At 40.6% G+C, this 23,197-nt stretch overlaps 2 protein-coding genes across 2 annotated transcripts; one reads left to right on the forward strand and one right to left on the reverse strand.

The window, feature by feature from the left end:
- The first annotated feature begins 822 nt into the window (after positions 1-822).
- LOC131223955 (G-type lectin S-receptor-like serine/threonine-protein kinase LECRK3) lies at positions 823-3,231 on the forward strand. Its single transcript, XM_058219552.1, has one exon. It carries the CDS (start codon positions 823-825, stop codon positions 3,229-3,231), a length of 2,409 nt encoding a protein of 802 aa, XP_058075535.1.
- Positions 3,232-3,924: 693 nt separating this feature from the next.
- LOC131223956 (uncharacterized mitochondrial protein AtMg00810-like) lies at positions 3,925-8,867 on the reverse strand. Its single transcript, XM_058219553.1, has 3 exons — positions 8,502-8,867; positions 7,652-8,402; positions 3,925-4,007 (listed from the first exon to the last, which is right to left on the reverse strand). The coding sequence occupies exons 1-3, from the start codon at positions 8,865-8,867 to the stop codon at positions 3,925-3,927; spliced, it is 1,200 nt and encodes a 399-aa protein (XP_058075536.1).
- Between the last annotated feature and the right edge of the window lie 14,330 nt (positions 8,868-23,197).

Here is a 23,197-nt window from a genome sequence, read left to right on the forward strand (position 1 = left end):
TATATATATATATATATATATATATATGTATTTATATAATTATGTATTAGAGAAAAATGTAACGGGGAAAAAGTTCTCCTTAAATAAAATAAAAATGTAAGGGCATTTTTCTTTTTGCCGTTGAATTTTTGTTGCTTTTGTGTGTCCCATCATGAGGTCTGTGTTATATCCAAACCATCCATCTATTTGACGAGCTCATATTAAGGCTTGAGACGAAAAATAAGACAGATCTAATTATCAAGTGGACCACACTGGAAAAGGCATCGGGGAATTCAGCGGCTAAAATTGATACTCTTATAGAGGTTACAGAAGTTTTGGATCATTATCAAATTTGTTTTTCTACCAATCAATAGATGATGGAAAATAAATGTCATGGTGGGCCCTGCAAAAGTTTTAACGGTGAAAATCAATTTTACCGCTGCTTTTCGTGGTGTGGTCCAGTTGATCTTTGGGTATGATTTTTTTTTTACAATGCTCCGAAATGATCTCGAAATATGGATGAACGTTGGGGATATAATAAATACATAACCGTGGGGCCATGTAACTTTGATATCTTTTGAACCGTTCGTACAACTCCGAGTTCGAGGAGCGTCAGCCTCGTCTTCGAGTACCAGCCGATCATCTTGCGGAAGGAAAAGTAGGGGCATTTTCGACCTTTGGGAAGCCGTCCGTACTTATGAGGCTTATTCTTGCAGGGTAAAAAGAAGTGGAAATGGGTCGTACAGTCGCAAATTTCTCCCTGAACATCTTCCCTCTCCTTCTCTTGGTATTAGCTGGCTTTTTCAGTTATCTTCTCTGATTCGAGTAGCCCTCAACTAGAAAATGCAATTTTGTCTTTTTTATTGTTTCTATCTCTTGCTTCTCTCTCTCCCTCCTTTTGCAATTGCTCAAACTCAACCTAACATAAGCTTAGGCTCTTCTCTTTCCACTCTCGACGAAAACCCGTCATGGCTTTCGCCTTCCGGCGAATTTGCCTTCGGATTCTATCTTCTCCCAGACAGAAATCTCTTCTTGCTAGCAATCTGGTTCGACAAAATACCCGAAAAAACAATAGTTTGGTCGGCAAATGGAGACAATCTAGTGCAGAAAGGATCGAGAGTGGAGCTAACGGCCAGCGGTCAGCTCATTCTCAACAATCATCAACGCCAACTGGTGTGGCAGGCCGAGTACTCCAACAACAGTGAGAGCGTTATATCTGCAGCAATGCTTGACAGCGGAAACTTCGTGCTCATGAGCATGAATTCTATTATATGGGCGAGCTTCAACAATCCGACGGACACCATCTTGCCTACACAGATATTGAGACTAGGCAGCAATCTTCCCTCCCGTCTAACTGAGACGGACTATTCGAGGGGAAGGTTCTTACTCAGTCTTCAGAGCGATGGAAATTTAGTTTTTTATCCCGTTGCTCTCCCGACAGAAGTCGTTTACTCTTCTTACTGGGCTAGTATGACGAATGGAAAGGGTTTCGAGCTAGTCTTTAATTCATCAGGTCGCATTCACATCAAGCTAACAGATGGAGGTTCGTATGATCTTGCACCAGCAACTGAAGCTCCAACAACCGAAGTCTATCAGAGAGCAACATTAGATTTTGATGGAGTGTTCAGGCAATACGTCCGGCGAAAGACCCAATTCAGCGATGGGAGATGGGCCATGTCATGGTCTGTTGTGTGGTTCTTGCCACCGGACATGTGTGCCAGCGATTTCGGTACGTTGGGTTCTGGAGCTTGTGGGTTTAATAGCTACTGCTGGATGGACGAGAATCAAAGGCCGAGTTGTCAATGCCCGCCTGGGTACTCTTTCCTGGATCCGAACAACGAATACAAAGGGTGTAAGCCAGATTTCCCTCTGCAGAGTTGCGATGAGGATATATCAAAAGAAAAGCTTCAGTTTGAGATGAAGGCATTGTTTAATACGGATTGGCCGAATTCGGACTATGATGGATACACTAACATAAATGAAGACAAATGTCGAGAATTTTGCCTGAATGATTGTTTATGTATAGCGGCCTCTTATAAAGATGGAAGCTGTTATAAGAAGAAGGTTCCATTCTCAAATGGGAAGAAAGACCCTAGTGTAGGAGCTAAGATTCTCATCAAAGTACCGAAAAATAATTCTGCTCTTCCACCCACAAGCATCGGTAGAGGGAAGAAAGATCAGTCGACTTTGATCATTGTAGGATCAGTACTTTTGGGCAGCTCTGTGTTTCTCAATTTCACGTTCTTTTTGGTGATGCTATTGCTTGGTTTCATCTTACATCGTAGAAAACTTCGGGACGTTAAGCGAGAATTGACCATGCTGGGAAAGAATCTACGGTGTTTTACTTACAAAGAGCTCGAAGAAGCAACCGGAAGGTTCAAGGAAGAACTGGGTCATGGTGCATTTGGGACTGTTTATAAAGGGTCATTCATGATGCCTGATGATTCTACAACTTCCGTTGCAGTGAAGAAGCTAGAGAAGGTGGTTGAAGAGGGCGAGAATGAATTCACGACAGAAATGACCGCAATTGGACAGACCCATCACAAGAATCTAGTGCAACTGCTTGGATTCTGTGATGAGGGGCCGCACCGGCTTCTTGTTTATGAGTTCATGAGTAATGGGTCTTTATCAAGCTTCCTCTTTGGAGGCTCGAAACCTAAATGGAACCTACGGGTGCAGATTGCATTCGGGATCGCAAGAGGGCTCATGTACTTACATGAGGAGTGCAGCACCCAAATCATACACTGCGATATAAAACCTCAAAACATACTTCTAGATGACTGTTTGAGGGCAAGGATCTCTGACTTTGGATTGGCAAAGCTTTTGAATACGGATCAGACCCGAACAAGTACGGGCATCAGAGGGACTAGAGGGTATGTGGCGCCCGAATGGTTCATGAACATGCCAATCACGGCAAAGGTCGATGTCTACAGCTTCGGTATTGTGTTGTTGGAGATTGTTTGCTGTAGGAAGAACGTCGAATCAAAGCCGGCAAGCGAAGAGGAAGAGATACTGTCTGATTGGGCTTATGATTGCTATAGAGAAGGGAAGTTGAATTTGTTAGTGGAAAGTGACGAAGATGCGGTGGTAGACAAACAGAAGGTAGAGAGATTGGTGAAAGTAGCGATTTGGTGCATTCAGGAAGAGCCAACCCTTAGGCCTTCCATGAAGAAGGTGACTCAAATGCTTGAAGGAGCGGTTGCAGTTTCAGTGCCTCCAGACCCGTCTTCCTTCTTTAGCTCATTGGGCTGATGCCATTGTTCCCTCCCCTCTCTCTTTCTTCCTTCTTTAGCTCATTGGGCTGATGCCATTGTTCCCTCCCCTCTCTCTTTTTGCATGTGTCTGTTGCTTGTTTGTAATTTTCAGGAATTGCACTGTTTACCGCCTATAATGTCCTTTTGATTTTATTTTGTTTTTGTCACACACCCCACATGAGCACTCCTTGGGTCCCTACTCATGGCTCAGTCGTAGACTTAATTTGTGAATTTCAATACTCAGGTCATGGGTTCTTGTGCTCATGAAATGTGTGTGGGTGATTGCCGATTTAAAATGAAAAAAAAAAAAAAAGCACCCGAAACCAAGACCTCAGTGTTGAAACACAGAGTCTTGCGTAGCACACAAAACATGGTCGATTCTGATCATCGGATCATCTTTCTTTACGTGTGCCAATCAGACTATGGAAATGGTGGACTCACTTGTGGATGGAACATAACCCAAAAAATCTCACCGGGGAGGTGATAGTAACCATGTGATTTTTCCCATTCAGATAGCCTTAACCATCCATTTCATAGTCACCAATTGGATGGTTAGGATGATTTTCTAGCTATGCATGTTCGCGAAATCAAATAGATTTGAGATCGAACAGGTTGAGCTGGATCCTACCCACCATTAATCCCGATATCCAACTCTGGGTTAGGGAAGGAAGAGAGAGATTGGGAAGAAACATTATCTTTGACTGGGTGCATAGAGAACGAAGAACATGGTCAAGATAGCTATGAACTTTGGTGCTTGATCGACGGTTACATTCTCTGTCATTAGTGCAATAATACAATAGTGATTTTATTTTAAAGGAGCTTTTCAGTTTGATGTCATTAGTCTAATAGTAAAGGTGATGTAGAGCGGGTCGTGGACACTTTCATGTCTAAGATGGACCAGAGAAGGCCTAATTGGAGGCGGAAGTCATCAAGACAGCCAGAACCTACCTCAAAACTGGTATATATCACATATCGGAATGAGTTACTTGACATACCATATATGATTTTGGGGTAGAATGAGCTACTTTAGACAACCAACTCAGCTATGCCAGGTTGCCCATGCCGAATTTACGAGATTCCACGGTCGAAGTCCATGTTTATTTCCGTTTTTATTATTTTTAATAAGTTTTGATTTGATTGTAACTCTTCATCCATTGGGCTTTAGGAGGTGTATCCAACACGAAAAGTGCTTAGAATAATTAGGAGAATAACGTGGTTACGCTGCAAAGGACACTTACTATATAATAAATTTCCTATTTATAGTAAGTTATTAAATTTAAAGAGTTTTAGTTGTAGTTTAATTCCATAACTTCTTCTAAGCTTGGTATCCCTATTTAAAGGGTTGTAGAGTCGTTTATTTCAAACATTAATCAATTTACGAATTTTCATAAATACCATTTCTATTTTCTTGTTTTTTTCTCGTGGATTCAAGAAGTTTGTGTGAGGAGTCCAGAGAAGCATGGTAGATTCGAAGTAGTTATTGTTGAGGAAGATAGTGATCGACCTCATCACGATCATCCCTGCTTCCAAAGGGTGGTGAGTTCTCATTAACAGGATCATTTTCAAAATTTTCTTTTCTTTGAATGGAACATGGAACCTGCATTTGGGTTTACAGAGGACACCGCGTTGGAAAGTCTGGTCTCCCTTTTGTTTTTTTGTCCTTTTCCTTTTCAAGGTCATCATACTTCTATTTATTCATTAGAAGGTAAGTTCGGTGGTGTTTATCAAAATACCCCTATTTATAAAACTATTCTTAGTGTATCCGAAATTTTAGTCCCCAACTTTTCAAAATAAAATCGTCATACCATATTCTACTTTTTGTCATTTCTCTATTTTATGGCTGCATTTTTATTTATATTTTTCAGTGCTAAGCCGAATTGGCTAACTTATGGTCACAAGCGTCCTTTCCCTTGCCTTCTTACCACACAATCCAAACATGTCAATATATATCCCATGAGCACGGGTTTCATAGTATTTCTTAATTTAAATTTCCCATTAATCTGCTGGTTTTGGGTCACGCCCACGAGCAGTGTGAAAGTCAAGTATAATTTTTACTACATGATTATGGTACCTTTTCAAAAAGCTACATCATTAATCTAATTGATTCTTATTAGAAGAAAAAAACATGGGTAGATGGTGTGAGCAAAGAGATCGGTGGCTAGTTTGTGCCCAGCAATGATTATGTAAAATTCATCCTAATCACTAGGTGCGTCACCCCTGTTAAGCACACGGACTCAGCTCCATTCATGATTTATATGTGGACCACATGATGTTTTGGCCCTGAGCCTGAGTTGACTCACTTGATGTAGGATAGATTACACATAAATATTACGGGTTCACCGGAGGTACAGGCCTCTTTGCTTCCATCTACTTATCGGTTTAGCGTTAATAAATATAATGAAGGGTACCCTGGTAATAATTGATTACGTTATTGAGGTACCTTATTGAAAACTTTTAAAAAGAGAGCATTGAGACGTAAATTCTATATTAAATAGGTTTTTATTTTTCTTTTTGCGTACTGCCGCGGAAACTACAAAAACCAGCAGCCGGCCATTGAAAATCTTAAACTTAATGATTGTGAACTTTAAACATTATAAAAATCGGATTGGTTGAGCAATACTAACCTCTGATTTGTGGGCACTTTTTTTATTTTTTATTTTTTATTTATTTTTAATAAGACCCTTAAGATATCTGTCAATCTAATAGTTTACTACCTAAACTGACTACCTAAACTGACGTAGGTATAAATGCGATTAGGTCGGTCAATGTCTTCTTCAAGGATTACTACTCCAAAATCACGGAGCTTCTCTGAATTCCTCACAAAGACTTCTTGAATTTACCAGAAAAAAAGTATGGAAAATAGAAAATAAATTCTATAAAATTTGTAATTTGATTGATGATTGAATAAACGAGTTTACATCCCTTTAAATAAGGATACTAAGTCTTGGAAGAAGTTTCGGAATCAAACTACAATTAAAACTCCTAGAATTTGTGACTTACTATAAATAGTAAACTTACTATTTAAAGACAATCATGATCTCTACAAGTGCACAGGCCAAAAATAGTAACTGTCCTATTTGGCCGAATTATGATGTTCCTCTAATTATTCTAAGCACTTTTGATGTTGGGCGCAACTCCTAAAGCTCAACGGATGAAGAGTTATACTGAAACTAAAATTTAGTATAAATATTAAAAAAGAAATTAAAACAGGAATTTGACAGTCAATCTGATCGAATTTCGCAAATTTAGCATGGGTAGGTGGCTAAAATAGCTCGTCGTAACCCAAAATCATATATGGTATGTTCGATAGCTCATTTTGGTCTGTGAGATACATCTATTTTAAGTTCTGACGGTTCGAATCACCTCCGCTTTCGATCGGGCCTTATCTGATCCATATGGGTCATGAAATTGTCCACAACCCGCTATACATCACAAACAAAAATGATTCTGGTTCACTGTACATATAAAACGGTGCACGATTTCAAGTAGAACGTTTGGCATGCATGGCATGGCATATGTGATTTCAAGTAAAACCGGCCAAATGGTGGCCATACCTTGGGTCAGAAATAAAAATAACATAAAAAATAATAACACCATGTCGTATTGGTGGACATCTAATGGACGTTTAAGGTGGAAAAAGTCAATGAGTCAAACCCAACAAGCAATTGAAATCAAAGAGATATTGAAATCGTCCAATCTGGATTACACATTGGCAAGTATAGAATATATGGCTGCATGAGTAAAAACCCCCACACACTGCCAGGGTATCAAGTAACTCCAATTGACCAAACTACCGTTAACAATGCATCTCCTCCTCCCCTGATACAGCAATACCCCCAATTACAAATTGCATTTTTCTCTTTTAGATAGTACTCTCAATCTCTTGCTTCTGTTTCTCCCTCTTTCTGCCATTGCTTAAACTCACCCTAGCATAAGCTTAGGCTCTTCTCTTTTGTAAAGATGAAAGAGAGAAAGAAATATTTGATTGAATTGTTGTATATTTCATATTGAACTTTACAAATAAATAGATGTACAATGAGCTATGTATGGAAAAATATATTTGATTGAGTTCTAAAAACAATCTAATTACAGATTTTGTAAAAGTCTTGATTTGTGCATGTATGGTAAGAAATCTGTCAATACTCCCCCTCAAGTTGGCGCATGGAGGTCCGTAATGCCCAAGTTATGCGAAAAATGATGAAAAAGTTCATGTCCTAAAGCTTTGGTGAAGATATCGGCAACTTGCTCACTGGAAGAAGTGTGGATAGCTTTGAGGAGGCTCGAGCGAATTTTGTCATGAATAATATGACAATCAATCTCAATGTGTTTGGTACGCTCATGAAACACAGGATTGTGTGCAATATATAGTGTAGATTGATTGTCACAATGTAGAGTGAATGGCTCGGGATGAGAGATACCAAGATCAGTGAGAAGTTGTTTTAACCAAGTGAGTTCACAGGTTGTGATGGCCATGGCTCGATATTCAGCTTCAGCGGAAGAGCGAGCAACTGTATTCTCCTTCTTGGTGCGCCATGAGATCGGACTGGTACCTAACTGAATAAAGTAGCCGGTGGTGGAGCGGCGGGTGGTGGGACAGCTGACCCAATTAGAATCTGTATAAGCTGTAACATGTGTACTGTTGGATGAAGGAAAGAAGATGCCTTGGCCGGGGCAGCCTTTGATGTAGTGGAGAACTCTGGTAGCTGCAATCATGTGGGGGACCTGAGGAACATGCATGAATTGACTAAGTATGTTGACTGCATAAACAATGTCTGGTCTGGTGATGGTCAGATAAATGAGACGGCCAACAAGGCGACGGTAAAGGCCAGGATCAGGGAGAAGGTCACCATCTTGAGTATTAAGCTTCAAATGTTGCTCCATAGGAAAAAGAGTAGTCCGTGCACCAAGTTGTCCACTGTCAGAGAGACTGTCGAGAGCATATTTGCGCTGATTAAGAAATATGCCTTTGGGAGAATGAGCAACTTCGAGTCCAAGAAAGTACTTCAAGGAACCAAGGTCCTTTGTCTTGAAGTGAGTGGAGAGAATTTTCTTAAAAAGCTCGATTTGAGAGATGTCGTTACCAGCAACTAGGATGTCATCAACGTAAACAAGGACAAGAGTGATGTTGGTGGAAGTGATGAGAGTGAACAAAGAATGATCCGCCTGAGACTGATGAAAACCAGCATTAAGAAGCACAGAGGTTAGTTTAAAAAATCAGTTTCGGGAGGCTTGTTTGAGGCCATAGAGGGATTTTCTGAGGCGACAGACACGGGTCTCCCCTAGAGGATAATATCCAGGTGGTGGTGTCATGTAAACTTCTTCATCAAGATCGTCGTGCAAGAAAGCATTGTTGACGTCAAGCTGATGAATAATCCAATTTTTGGTAGCTGCAACTGCCAGTAAGCAGTGGACCATGGTCATTTTGGCGACCGGAGCAAAAGTCTCATGGTAATCAAGTCCTTCAACTTGAGTGTATCCTTTGGCAACGAGCCAAGCTTTGTACCTCTCGATGGATCCGTCGGCTTTGAGTTTGGTTTTGAAAACCCATTTGTACTCAATGGGTTTCTTACCAAGAGGAAGAGGCTCAAGAGTCCAGGTGGAATTATCCTCTAAAGCACGAAGCTCAGTAGACATAGCCTCGCGCCAGTGAGAGTAGTGGATAGCATCAGAATAGCATGGGGGTCAGTACAGGAGGTAAGAGCAGTCAAATAAGTAATATGTGAGGGGAAAAAATGGGAATATGAAAGAAAAACAAACAAAGGGTGAGCAGTACCTGAAGCCGGTGAAGCAGGTGTAGATGCCGTGGGCTCCGCATGTAAGGTGTAACGGATATAGTCGTAAAGGTAGGCAGGTCGAATAATGGTGCGGCAAGGGCGAGGAGCTGGTGGAGATGTGTTTGATAAGATCGTAGGGGTTGAGGAATCAGGAAAGTTAGGAGAGTTAGGAGAGGTTGGGGAATCAGAAAAAGGACACATAATAGATTCAGTGATGGGAAGAGGAATGATAGGAGTGGGAAGGGAAGGAGTGTCAGGAAGATCTTGAAAATGGAATGTTTGTTCGTAGAAGGTAACATCTCAAGAGTAGAAGCAGATTTAGTATTGAGGTTGTAGAGCTTGTAAGCTTTGTGTGCTTGGGTAGCCAAGAAAGACACATTTAGTGGCACGGGGTGAAAATTTGTCCCGATGAGTACTGAGGGTTTGTGCATAACAAAGACATCCGAATACCCGAAGATGATCATAGTTTGGAGGTTTATTGAGTAGAACTTCAAAAGGTGATTTATTTTGAAGAGTGCGACTAGGGGTGCGATTGATGAGGTAGGCTGCGGTGAGGACACAATCACCCCAAAAAGGTAGAGGTAAGTATGCTTGAAAACGAAGGCTGCGGGCAACATTTAGAAGGTGCCAGTGTTTGCGCTCCGCAACGCCATTTTGTTGAGGAGTTTCGACACAGGTACGTTCATGAATGATGCCGTGATTATGTAGGTATGTTTGAAATTGATGGGAAAGAAATTCTTGTCCATTATCAGTTCTAATAATTTTGACTGTGGTGTTAAACTGATTGTGGACAAGAGCGAAGAAGTGCATTAAATGGATGTAAGCTTCAGATTTAAAACGCATAAGATATACTCATGTGGTGCGAGAAAAATCATCAATAATTGTGAGAAAATAATGAGCACCACATAAAGATGCGGTGTGATAACCACCCCAAATATCACAAAAGATACGATTAAAACGAGAATCACTTTTATTGGCATAATTGGAAAAAGGTAATCTTGTATGCTTAGAACGAGCACAAACATCACATTCAGAAAGAGTACAAAGAGAATTAAAAATACTGAGAATAGTAAAACTGGAGGGATGTCCTAGACGTTGATGCCATAAGGTCTTATTAGCAGTAGATTGAGCAGCAAAATGACAGGAGGGTCGGGGTAGTACACGTAGAGCCCGTTGCATAGATCACCCGCTCCAATCGGCTTCATCGATTGAGGATCCTGAAATAAACAAGTGTTAGAGGAAAAAGAGATAACACAAGAATTATGAAGGGCAATTTGAAAAACTGAGAGTAAATTGAAGGACAGAAGTGGAACATAGAAAATGTGTTCAATTTGAGAGAAGGAGAAAAAATGTAAGAACCCAGCCCTTCGGCTGGGATATCTTGTCCTGTTGGAAGCCGAATGTGGTGAGGGGAGGCAGGAGGCTTCAAATCGGCAAAAGCATCGTGTTGGTGGCAGATGTGGTGGCTCGCACCACTGTTCACCACTCAATGAAGGCGCCGATTGAAGGAGAAATCAGATGGGGAGAAGAGGTTACCAGCGAAATTTGTAGGGGATGGATCATTTGGAGGTTGCGACGATGCGAGGAGGCTGAGTAACTTTTGATAAAACTCCGTTGACAATCTAGGGACCGGACTTGAAGTGGATGGAGTGAGAGAGACCATATTTGCAGTCGACGGAGGTTGCCCTAAGATGGACGGCCGCGATTTGTTGGTGCGAGGCGCTCGGCCTAGAGGGTACCAGATGATGGTCCAGCAATGTTCACGAGTGTGGCCATCTTTGCCACATGCTGTGCATTTCAGAGGGGGTCATGGGCGAGTAGTGGTGTGAGTAGCCATTGCCATCGTTTCAGAGGATGATGGTTAAAGGTTGAGGAGTCTCTATTATTCTTCTTGAAACAAGATTGAGAAGACTTTGCTTATAGAGGGAAGTGGATCCATGGCTAGGATTTGGGTGCGAAGAGGAGCAAAGGAATCATTGAGCTCAAGAAGAAATTGGAAAACACGTTCATCATCAACCTGTTTTTGCAGGTCTTTGATGTTAGTTGTGGTTTGGAGATAACCAAGTTCATCCCAAATTTGTTTGATTTGGTTGTAATAATCATGGACAAAATTTGTGGTTTGTTGCAGGGAGGAGAGGGCTCGTTTTAGGTGATAGATGCGGGCATTGTTTCCATGACAGAAACGGGAAGAGAGGTCGAGCCAAACATCATGGAGATCTGTATGATATTCGAGGGAATTGACGAGAGAAGGACTGATGGAGTTGAGGATCCAGGTAAGGACCATATCCTTCGTTTGGTTCCATTGAGTGTATTCTGGTTTGGTCGGTTAAGGAAGTGTGAGGGTGCCATCGACAAAACCAAGTTTGTTCTTGGCATTAAGGGCTCTTATCATGGCTTTTTGCCATTTGGGGTAGTTGTCGCTTGTGAGAAGGCTATTGACGCAAATTAAACTAGGAGAATCTGAGGGGTGAAGAAGATAAGAGGAGGGGATGGATGGGGTGTTGTTGTTGGCCATGACAGAATGGGTTGATCTTTTTAGGCTTTGATACCATGTAAAGATGAAAGAAATATTTGATTGAATTGTTGTATATTTCGTATTGAGCTTTACAAATAAATAGATGTACAATGAGCTATGTATGGAAAAATATATTTGATTGAGTTCTAAAAATAATCTAATTACAGATTTTGTGCAAGTCTTGATTTTGTACATGTATGGTAAAAAATCTATCAATATCTTTCCACCCTCAACGAAAACCCATCATGGCTTTTGCCTTTGGATTCCATCTTCTCCTAGACAGAAATCTCCTTGCTAGAAATTTGGTTCGATAAAATACCTGAAAAAAGGGTAGTTTGGTTGGCAAGTAGAGACAATCCTGTGCAGAAAGGATCGGGAGTTGAGCTACGACCAAGGGCTGGCTCATTCTCAACAATCATCAAAGCCAAGAGATGTAGCAGGTCGAGTCCAAAAATGGTGAGATTTTCATATCTGTTGTAATCCTCGACAATGGAAACTGTGTAATATGAATAACAGAATAAATGGACCGTCTATGCATTAATAATGAAGATTATAAACTGAAATCTTGAACTTGTACTTACATCGAAAGACATTCCTGATGCCACAAAGTCATATATTTATATGGGATTTCTTTTACTAGAGTGTAGAGACTCTAGAGGGGGGAAGTGTGATGGGTAAGCTTCTCCAAACCCTATTTTTCCTATAACTATATGTCTTAATTCCCTTACTATTATAGATGAAAAACCCATCAAACTTCTCCCCTCTAGAGTTTCTACACTCTAGATTTCTATATCCATTTGAATAACCGTCTACAGGGACCATGATTCAAGCATCCCACCAAGAACCCATATGTATTGATCACAACTATAAATACCATAGTTCAAGTCATAAATTTAAGGTTTATGACTATACATAAGTTACATGAAAGGGCTTTATAAACAAACTTTTAACCAACAATGTCAGTTTTGTATCTCCTTTTTTTGAGATTTCTCTCTTTATAGATTCAACCTTCTTTTTGAGAAGAAGACCGTGATTGCTCTCTTTCCACCATGCACACGCTGCGTTGTTGTGTGTACTCTCGCTTGTTAATACCATTGAGATTTTCAGTTGTGTTTTGCTATGTTTTTTCCACACCTCTTGTCAAGGTCCTTTTGGGTTATTAAAGCAATGTATGGACATCTCTTTGGTTCAAACTAACTCTAGTTTGCAGTTAAAAAGAAGAGATGTACCCTGAGGAACTTGGGTTTATACAGACTTTGTCTGGATAATGTACTGTTGAAATTGCATTTGTTAAGTCTGTAAAAGCATTCAAAAGAAGTCACTACCATACTAATACAAATTAACCGAAGGTAGAATAATTCATGTAATAAGAGGATTAGATGAAGCAGTGGTATCCGAGGTGTGAAATGATAAAAAAAAATGTAATCCTCTGTTAGAGGTTATAAAATATGATTAGGAGACTGTAGAATCAAATAAACTGAATTAGCTATGCAACTTGCCCATGCATATTTGAGGTTAAATGATTTTGGCAAGTAGGGGTGTCAATGGCCAGGTTAGGGTCGGGCTAAGCTCTATCCAAGCCCAACCCACATTGTTCAACATAGGCTTGGACCTAGCTGGGGTCAAGATAGTCCAGCTTGAGCCTGGTCCAAAATGCTTCTGCTTGTGTGTTTCTTTGGTGGATCATAAACTACAATCAAATATGAGCTACTCAACAGAGTAAATGAGAATTTTTACAGTGTACGTTACAAAATTGCACTTGCAAACTCTAATGGGCTGGTCCTGATGAATGTTGATTGGGCTGATGGGTTGTTGTACACAGTCCCAGTGCTGGCCCGATTGTGAGGTAGGCCTGACTTTTAAGCATGAGCCCAGCCTCGGACCTAGTTTGCAGCCCAAGCCCATCCCAAGATGCGACAGGCCCAAAAGCCTGATGGATCAGCCTGGCCCATTGACAGCCCTATTGTCAAGGGAAAGCTATAAATCTCGGCAAACTGGGCCAACTTATGCTTATTTTGGACTTTGCTTGCAATGACCTAGATTTATTTATTTATTTATTTATTTTTAAAGATCTTAGATCTTGACAGTAAATCAATTAAATCATCAATGTTTAAAATCATATTTCAGAAGGTTAAATGATACGATTCTTTGGCCGAGAAGAACTACCAGAAGTCGCTTTTTATGGGCCTAGAAACATAAAATCATGCACACTCTACGAGAAATCAGTTCCTTCTGCAAGACCATAGCGCTGTTTTTCACTGGAGCACGAATCAACTGCATCCCAGCTTCTCGAAATTCTTCAGTGACTAGTGGTTTAAGGTAGTTCCGAATTCAGACCAGTACTTGAAGCAATAGCTGAGTTTTGAGTCGAGTAAACATGCATGAAATCCATGCTGATCATTAGGTATGCCACCCCTAATTAGCTGATTGAACACTCAGGTGGGCCACCCGAAAAAAAAAAATATACCTTAAACCTTTAAATTCATGCAATAATATATGTCAAAATACACTTGCACCCTGTAAATTTTTTTTTTTTTTGGAAGGTGGAATTGCGCCACCAAATTTTATTGATAACAAAAGAAAATTAGTAGGCCTGTAATTTAAATGGGGGGTATTTCAGTCCGGAGTTTTGCTCTAATGCATCTGGATTAACACGAATAAGATCTTTAAATTGAATTATTTTAATCTTTTGAAATTCATAATTTTTGCTTTGAAAATGGACACTGAGGATAACCATTGGTTAATCACAGGGGTGAATGATTCTATACGAGGGAATTTTCCGGCATCCTCATACAAGAGAAGCCCAATCACATAAACAGGTTTGGTGGTTGAAAAGAACCGAACTCTGGTTACAGCCCCTTAACCTCGGATGTATTCGAGCTTAAACATTTTCGGTCAGAGGCCCCAACAAGGCAACTAATTTACCATTTTTGACATGGTGTAGGGTAACCCACTCCATCAATCTGGACCATTCAAATCGTAGGGTATATGATGGATGGGGTGTATTATGTAGCCACTGGTTCACCAGGAAGCAAGTATATCAAAAAGTATTATATCATACTCAAATTTTCCTCACACACACACACACATATAATAGTCTTTTAGTGAGAGATGATATTCTAGAGTTTTATTTTTATTTTTGTATAAGCTTTATATTTGTGAGTGAAGTGATTCATCTCTTGTTGGGTGGGTGATTCCGTATCTTCTTATGTGAGTGAATCCCCAACCTATCCATTGTTGGGTGAGTGATTCCCCAACCCTTTGAGTAAGTACCCATACCATCGCTTGTCGCTTGTCGTGTGAGTGATTTCCCAATCCCTTGGGTGAGCTAGTGAGTCCCCAAGCTATGCTTATTGGGTGAGTGATTCCCCAATCCCTTGGGTGAGTGAGTCCCCCATCCATTTTTTTTCTTATTCTCATTGACATATATACTCTTAATCCAAATTATAGTAACAGAGTTTTTATTTTATTCTCTTTATTGCATTTCTTTGGATTGTACATCAAGTGGTATTAGAGCTATACATCAATATAGTGAGAAGCCAAATTAATTGGATGTATTAATCATATCTATTCAGTTAGTTATTATTAAATAAACAATTAGAAATCAAATTTTGAGGTATCCAAATTCAGTTAGATGGCCATACTCCATCTACATCAGGGCATGATTTCTGAATCATAATTGACTTTTAGATAAAAATCACGAGCATGTATATTCTTCCTCCAATGTGGAATTAAAGGGTAAACGATTAAACTCTTTTAAGACAATACAACCTACAAAGTGCTGGGCAGGGCCTGACTACTCAAGCTCAGCCTGAGTTTGGGCGTAGTTGCAAGTTTTGTTATTAACTTTCAGCTGGCCAATAATCTGGTGGGTAATTTTTTTTTTTTTATTATTATTGTTGTTGTTTTTGTTGTTATTATTATTATTCCAACTCACATCCTCAAATAGGATAGAACATTTACCGGCATCAGTCACTTCTTATATTAATTATTAAATATAGAGTAGAATCAATTGGACTTGGCTGTAGACGTGGCAAATGGGCTGGCTAGAGTTGGCTTCGATCGGCCTGGCCTTAGTCCCTAAGCCTTGGCCCTAATCAGGCTAAAAAGGGCCTAGCCTGGACCCTAGGGCCAGGCCTAACTTAGGCTGGGCCGGGCTCTATAAGGGAAAAGGGTGAATGATCAAAGATTCGCAAGTCTAAATTTAAAATCTTCTGAGGTATCCATTCTATCCACGACAAACCCATTTATATGAATGAAGCTTTTAAACTATCATGATGTGTGTTAAATGGGACTGCTCACAAATATCTTTTAATCTTCATTGCTATTACAATGGTAACCCACCTGATGATTTGGGTCCTTACTCTTGCTCCAGTGGTAGACTCTCAGGAGTTTCAACACCCGGTTAAGGGTTCGAGTACCCATAGGTGGTGAAATCCCACTGAGGCGTGAGTGTGTTAAAAAAAATAAAAATAAACCACCTGATGATTTGACCAGGCCCAGCTGTTCACCATTGGCTTGACTTTGCCCAGTCCAACCAAACACTAGGCCTAGATTTCCAGCCTCACCCCAACCTAAAGGCCAAGTCAAGGGGCCAAGCCCCGGCCCTAAAGGGCTAGGCAGCCTGGCTCATTGCCATCCCTACTCAACCGGATATCCAGTTGAGTCAAGTGTTTGGATTTTGGCAAATTCAGCCTTCCAACTCATCCATGTAGAGAATACACCATCTAAGATTCCGTCCAGCACGACAAATCAATCAAGCACAGCAAATCAGTCCAGCTAGCAACAAATCTCTTCCATGCTTATCTGTAACTATATTTAGTTAAGATAATATGTGTGTGTGTGTGTATATATGTGTGTGTGTGTGTGTGTGTGTGTGTGTGTGTGTGTGTGTGTGTGTATCACAAAGAGTAATGAAATAATTCATTCAGCCAAACAATATTTTGTCCTTTTATGGTATCAGAGCCTTCATCTCCAACGAGAAACCTTGATCCTTCATCAATGGATGCACAAGAATCAATCACCACAACTCCCATGGTTACATTGTTGATCGCCATTGCTAATACACAACTCCCTCTCAAACTCACGCCCTTAAACTATCCAACATGGCGTGCCCAATTTGATTTTCTCTTGATTGGTCAGACCTAATAGGCTACATAAATGGCTCAAAACCATGTCCTTCTGACAACTTAATCACATCAATTAATTGGAAGCACCAAGATCAACTTCTGTTACATGCTATTCGTATCTTAGTCTCTGACTCGATTGCGACCCTCATTGCATCTAGCAAATCCTCCAAAAAAGAGTGGGACAAACTCAAAGGCCTCTATGCGAATTGCTCTCGCTTACGTGTTATGAGTCTCAAGGAACAACTCACTCGACCCCATGATGGTAAGTCTATTACTGAATACTTGCAAAGCCTCAAGGCCATCTCTGATGAGTTAGCTCTCATTGATATTCCTCTACTTAATGATGATATTGTTATTCACATCCTCAATGGAGTTGGTGATGAATTCAAAGAAATCATTGCTGACATTTGTGCTCAGGAAAATCCCATCTCCTTTGAAGATCTACATGATAAACTTGTTGATTATGAAGCCTATCTCAAACGACAAGAAGCCCGCAGTGAATCTCCAGTGCTTTCCGCCAATGTAACTCACCGTACAGGCAACAATTCTCCTCACCATTTTCCCACCAAACGTGGTGGTACTTGTGTTCAATCCCAACAATTTCGGTTCCCTGCTAATCAAGGCTCTCCATATAACTCCAATCGTTCTAATCACTTCTCGAATCATACCAATCAAGGGAACTCATACAATCCAAATCAGTGGACCAACCTCTCTCAAGGCCGTGGCTATAAAGGGTTTTGTCAACTATGTGATCAATAGGGCCACATTGCCAAACGATGCCCTCAGGTTCGTCATTTCTCCCATTCGGAACCAACAACCAACTACACAGCCACCGGATTTTCTGCTTCTCAACCTTAGCTTGTCGACTTTGCTGCAACAAACCATGTCACCTCTGACTTGCAAAATTTATCCCTTCACCCCCCCTATGATGGACCCGACAATATTGTTATTGGTGATGGCTCAGGTTTACGTATTACTCACTCTGGATCTACATCTCTCTAGTCCTTCCAAATCCTTTTCTTTATCCAATACCTTGTGTGTTCCTTCCATGAAAAAAAATCTTATCTCTGTCTCTCAATTTTGTAAAACTAATCTTACATCTATTGAATTTTTTCCCTCTGTCAAGGACCTACTCACGGGGGAGATTCTCATCCGCGGCTTGAATAAAAACGATGTGTATGAATGGCCTACGAGTGTGCACATTTCTGCTACTCAGCCCTTCGCCATGATTGGTGTTAAGGCTCCCATGCAAGACTGGCACAAACGACTTAGTCATCCATTGTCTCGCACTCTTCAATATCTTGTCAAGCAGTTTTCTTTACCCTTGTCATCTTTGTCTACTATCTCTACCTTGTGTTCCTCCTGTCAATGTTCTAAGATCCATAAACTTTCGTTTCATGTATCTTCTCTTAAAAGTCGTGGTCCGCTTGATCTCATTTACATTGATGTATGGGGACCGACTCCGTTTGAATCAATGGATAATTTTAAATATTATATTATTTTTGTTGATCATTTTACCAAATATGTGTGGCTATATCCTCTTAAAAATAAATCGGATGTTTATTCTCTTTTTCCAACATTTAAAGCTACAGTTGAAAATTATTTTAAAACTAAAATTGTCTCCATTTACTTCGATGGCGGGGGTGAGTATAAAAAACTCGGCTCTCTTCTCTCTAGTTATAGTATCACGCACTTAACTACTCCACCCCACACACCTCAACACAATGGCTCTGCTGAGCGTCGACACCGCTATCTTGTTGAAATCGGACTCTCCCTACTTCATCATTCCCCTCTACCACTTTCATTTTGGTCTTATACTTTTCAAGCTATAACCTACTTAATAAATCGCCTTCCCACACCTATTCTTGATAATAACTTCCCCTTCACTGTTCTCTTTGGTGACACTCCCAATTATTGCAAGTTGCATGTGTTTGGTTGTCTATGTTATCCATGGCTCCGCCCCTACTCTCGCCATAAACTTGACTCTCATTCTCGCCCATGTGTGTTCCTTGGATATTCTCTCACTCAAAGTGCATATAAATGTTTTGATCCTTCCACCAACCGCCTATTTATCTCCCGTCATGTCATCTTTGATAAATCTGTATTTCCATATCCTTCCTTTTCTTCCTCCGATCCATCTTCATTAACTCCATCCACTGCTTGGCTTCCTTATCACGATACGACATCAGCACCTATTATCCGTGTACCCGTCTTCCGTGGTTCTTCAACTCATGGGTTGCGTATCCCTAATACCTCTATGCCTTCATACCCCACACCTCCACTTACCACACCTCTACTTATTAGTGCTGCAAACTTATCTCCTCCATGCGTTACTCCTACATCACTCTCAATGCCTCTTGATTCACCTAACCCAACCCCTCTCAACCACCCTGAATATGAGACTACCCTATTTTGACCTGTATCTCAACTCGTGGTTGAGCCCTATCTTTCCCCTCCTCGCACTCATTCCATGACCACTCGTGCCCAACACAATATTTTCAAACCCAATCCCAAGTTCCTTAATGTCACCACCAAGCATAGCATGCCAGAATCACTTGAGCCCACTTGTGTCACACAGGCTCTTCGTGCACCCCACTGGCGACGTACCATGTCCGCTGAATTTAATGCCCTACTCCGCAACGACACATGGGATCTTGTTCCTTCTCACTCCTCTCAAAATCTTATTGGCTGCAAATGGGTGTTTCATATCAAACACCGCCTAGATGGTTTCATTAATTGCTACAAAGCTCACCTTGTCGCCAAAGGCTTCCACCAATGTCTGGGCATTGACTACACGGAGACATTTAGTCCGGTTGTAAAACCCACTACTATTCGGATTGTACTTAGCCTTGCCCTTCACCATGATGTTTTATTTAAACCAACACGATTTAAATGATTTTTAAACTCGCAAGTATACGAATCAGATGTAGATCGTTCCCACGAGGACTGTTCGTCACAATTCAAATCTATGATTCTCCTTAACTAATTCAACAAATAATGGAATGAATTACTAAGCACAATTTTATGAAAAACAATTAATTAAGAACAGGGAAGAAAATTCAATTAGAGAGAGAGCACTAGGACTTTCGAATCCACCCCTAATTATCCTAACCTTTGTTTTGTCTGTTGATTCACCTTGATCTAGATTGATACCACTTATACAGAGAAAGCACAATCTGTGTCCTTAATCGGGCATATAGACTGTCTAATTCCTTTAAGCAATGCCATGAATGACATATCCCATGTACTTGGTCGGGTACATGTAATGTACATTCATTAAAGCACCCTGTTTCTTCCTATATAGGAAACTTGTTCTTGATCAGACACAAGCACCTATAATAAGCATCCAAACAACATCCATATATATACTTTGATCAAGTTCATAGATGGAGAAGTATAGAATTTAAACCCATAAAGCCCACTTAAAGAAAGAAACAAATTAATTGAAATTCAAAGTAAATCAACCAATACAAGAGCTAATCAAATTAGGGACTTCATCTCAGGACCCATAAAATCCATAAAAATATTAAATAAAATTCATAAAAGAAACGTCAAACCAAACAATCTCTCTCGCTCTTCTTTCTTCTCTTTCTTCTCTTTCTTCTCTCCCTTGCTTCAGATTTGGAATCCCCTCTCGTTCTGAAACTCGGAGTACAAATTTTCGCAGCCGTGATCGGTGGGCCCCACAGAGGTATTTTCTGGAAAATCCACCCCGTCCATTGGATTCAGAATGAAATTTCAGTTAAGAATGGGTGGTTTTGAATGTCCATTGACACGGCCCAGAGAAGAAAATACAAAAAGATCAGTTTTGAACATCACAAGGATTAGATCTTCCGGAAGGTTGACGAGTGGGGCCCACTAATTTCCGCAAAAACTGGCAGCGTCCGTGCGTTTCGCGGACGCCAAACCAACTTCCGTGGCAATGGTGGGACTCATTTTGATAATTATTTCAATAATCCACTCCGTCCATTGCATGGAGGATGAAAAACGGCTAGGAATGCCCAATTTCGAGTTAGAGTTGCGGTGGCCCACAGAATTTTGAACTCACCGTCCGTTTTGCATTTTTCAGCGGTCAACGTCCGTACACATGCATGGAACCAAAGGGAACGAATGAACGGTCGGGATCAACCGTACGGACGATGGGTGGGGCCTACAACTGCAACCGATCAACGCCTATGCGAACGCTGTAACGGCAGTTGCCGTTTTTGCTGAAGACGGTCGGTCAAACCGACTTTGACGAGTTTTAGTTGTCGGGTGCGGCGCGGCTACGCGTGTCTTCAATACACACGCCACCCATGCGGGGTCCACTACGATGCTGTAGAGAAATCTAATCCATCCATCCTGTTTCACATCTTATTCAAACCGTCTGGGTCAATTTTGAAGTATATCTAGATTGTAAGCGGACCTAAAATTGGAGATTAATGGGCTAATTTGTCCGTTGGCCCACTTCTCGAGATATCCAATGGTTGAAATTTAATATGTACGGTTTATTTATGGCATCCAGGCCATATATGAAGTTTCGAGTCAATCGGATGGCGGGAACCATGTGATCTTGCATTCTGGACCATTTTCGGGCCTTTTTAATGTGAACGGCTTGATTTCCTCGGGTCCCTGGCATATAAATTCTTCAGTCTTAGTTCTCTGGGGTGCGTGCCTTGCTCTGGAGACTTTGGATCATAAAATCTATGCCTTTAACATCAATTTTCAATACACACTCCTGATTTCATCCTGTAATAAAAACACGAGTAAAACACTCCATTAAGCCTCATCATGTACGTCAATTTAGGCAATTACTGGGGTCTGATATGCAATACTTAGCCTTGCCCTTCACCACAGTTGGAAAATACATCAACTTGATGTAAATAATGCATTCCTTCATGGCTCACTCTCCGAGGAGGTTTATATATCTCAACCACCAGGGTTCACTGATCCGACACTTCCCTCTTATGTTTGTAAGCTTCGGCGCACAATCTATGGCCTCAAGCAAGCCCCACGCGCTTGGTACCAAGAGCTTAGTTCCTTTTTGCTCTCCTTTGGATTTACCAATGCTAAATCAGATACCTCACTCTTCATCTATACCTGCAATGGTGCTATCATATATTTTCTTGTATATGTTGATGATCTACTAGTTACAGGTAGTAATGCAAGCCTTGTCTCCAGCTTCATTGATGCTCTCTCCCAGCGATTCTCTGTCAAAGATTTGGGGTCACTTCACTACTTTCTCGGGTTTGATGATCGCACACCAACCACTGCATATATTGTTTATCTTGGTGGCAATGCCATCTCTTGGAGCTCCCACAAACAACGTTCAGTTGCTCGCTCCTCCACCGAAGCCGAGTATCGTGCCATAGCCTCCACTGCTGCTGAACTCACTTGGATTCAATCACTATTACATGAACTTAAAGTTTCAGTCTCTCAACCACCAGTCATCTATTGTGATAACCTGGGGGCAAATTATGTGTGCGCAAACCCAGTTTTTCACTCTCGCATGAAAGATATTGCTATCGACTTTCATTTTGTTCATGACAAAGTATCTCAAGGCCTCCCTCGTGTTGCTCATGTTGCCACCGCTGATTAGCTTGCCGATGCTCTCACCAAACCACTGTCTCGCCAACAGTTATCTCTTCTTCTGTCCAAGATAGGTGTCTCCAATGGGAGCACCATCTTGCGGGGGTATGTAGAGAATACACCATCCAAGATTCCGTCCAGCACAACAAATCAGTCCAGCTAGTAACAAATCTCTTCAATGCTTATCTGTAACTATATTTAGTTAGGATAATATTTGATTGATTTTGTAAAATCTCTTCCATACTTATTCGTAACTATATTTAGTTAGGATAATATTTGATTGATTCTGAAAAATCTGTAAACATGTGTGTGTGTTTGTGTGTGTGTGTGTATATATATATATATTACAAAGAGTAATGAAATAATTCATTCAGCCAAACAATATTTTGTCCTTTTAATCCAAAGGCGTATGTAAATAATTACTCAGCAATTGCTTTTGTAGCACACAAATATTCAAACTAATCTCTTGAACAAAAGATTACTTTGATAATTTAGTTTTTGAAAAATTAAATTGCTGGACATTTGAAAAAAAATAAAATAAAATCTACTAATGTTATCTCTAAAATCAAGCGTCCAAGATTTTTCAATCAAGCTGATTTTTTTCATTGTAACTTAACAAGGGTAGGTTTCACAATTTAGCCGTTTTAATTTGATATAATATCCGCCACTTTACAATTTCTAAGTGCCTGTCTATCAAGCGTCATATGCAACCAGAGTATCAAATAACTCTTGAAAAGTAAAACTCCCTATGTCAATGCAACTAGCCGATTGGTAAACACGGTGTATGCGTGTGCAAGCCGCGTAGAACTGGTTTAGCACCGTTTAAAAATTAGTGGTGACTATTCAACCACACAAGTCATCGTTCCACGGGCAATATTGACTGTCTATATCCCTTACCAACTATTCATGAAGCTTACCAGGAAATCTACATAGAGATGATGTCTATCTTCTAATACTTAGAATTTGAACCACTCTCAA

This window comes from Magnolia sinica, chromosome 13 (assembly GCF_029962835.1).
Source record: "Magnolia sinica isolate HGM2019 chromosome 13, MsV1, whole genome shotgun sequence".
Lineage (NCBI taxonomy): Eukaryota > Viridiplantae > Streptophyta > Magnoliopsida > Magnoliales > Magnoliaceae > Magnolia > Magnolia sinica.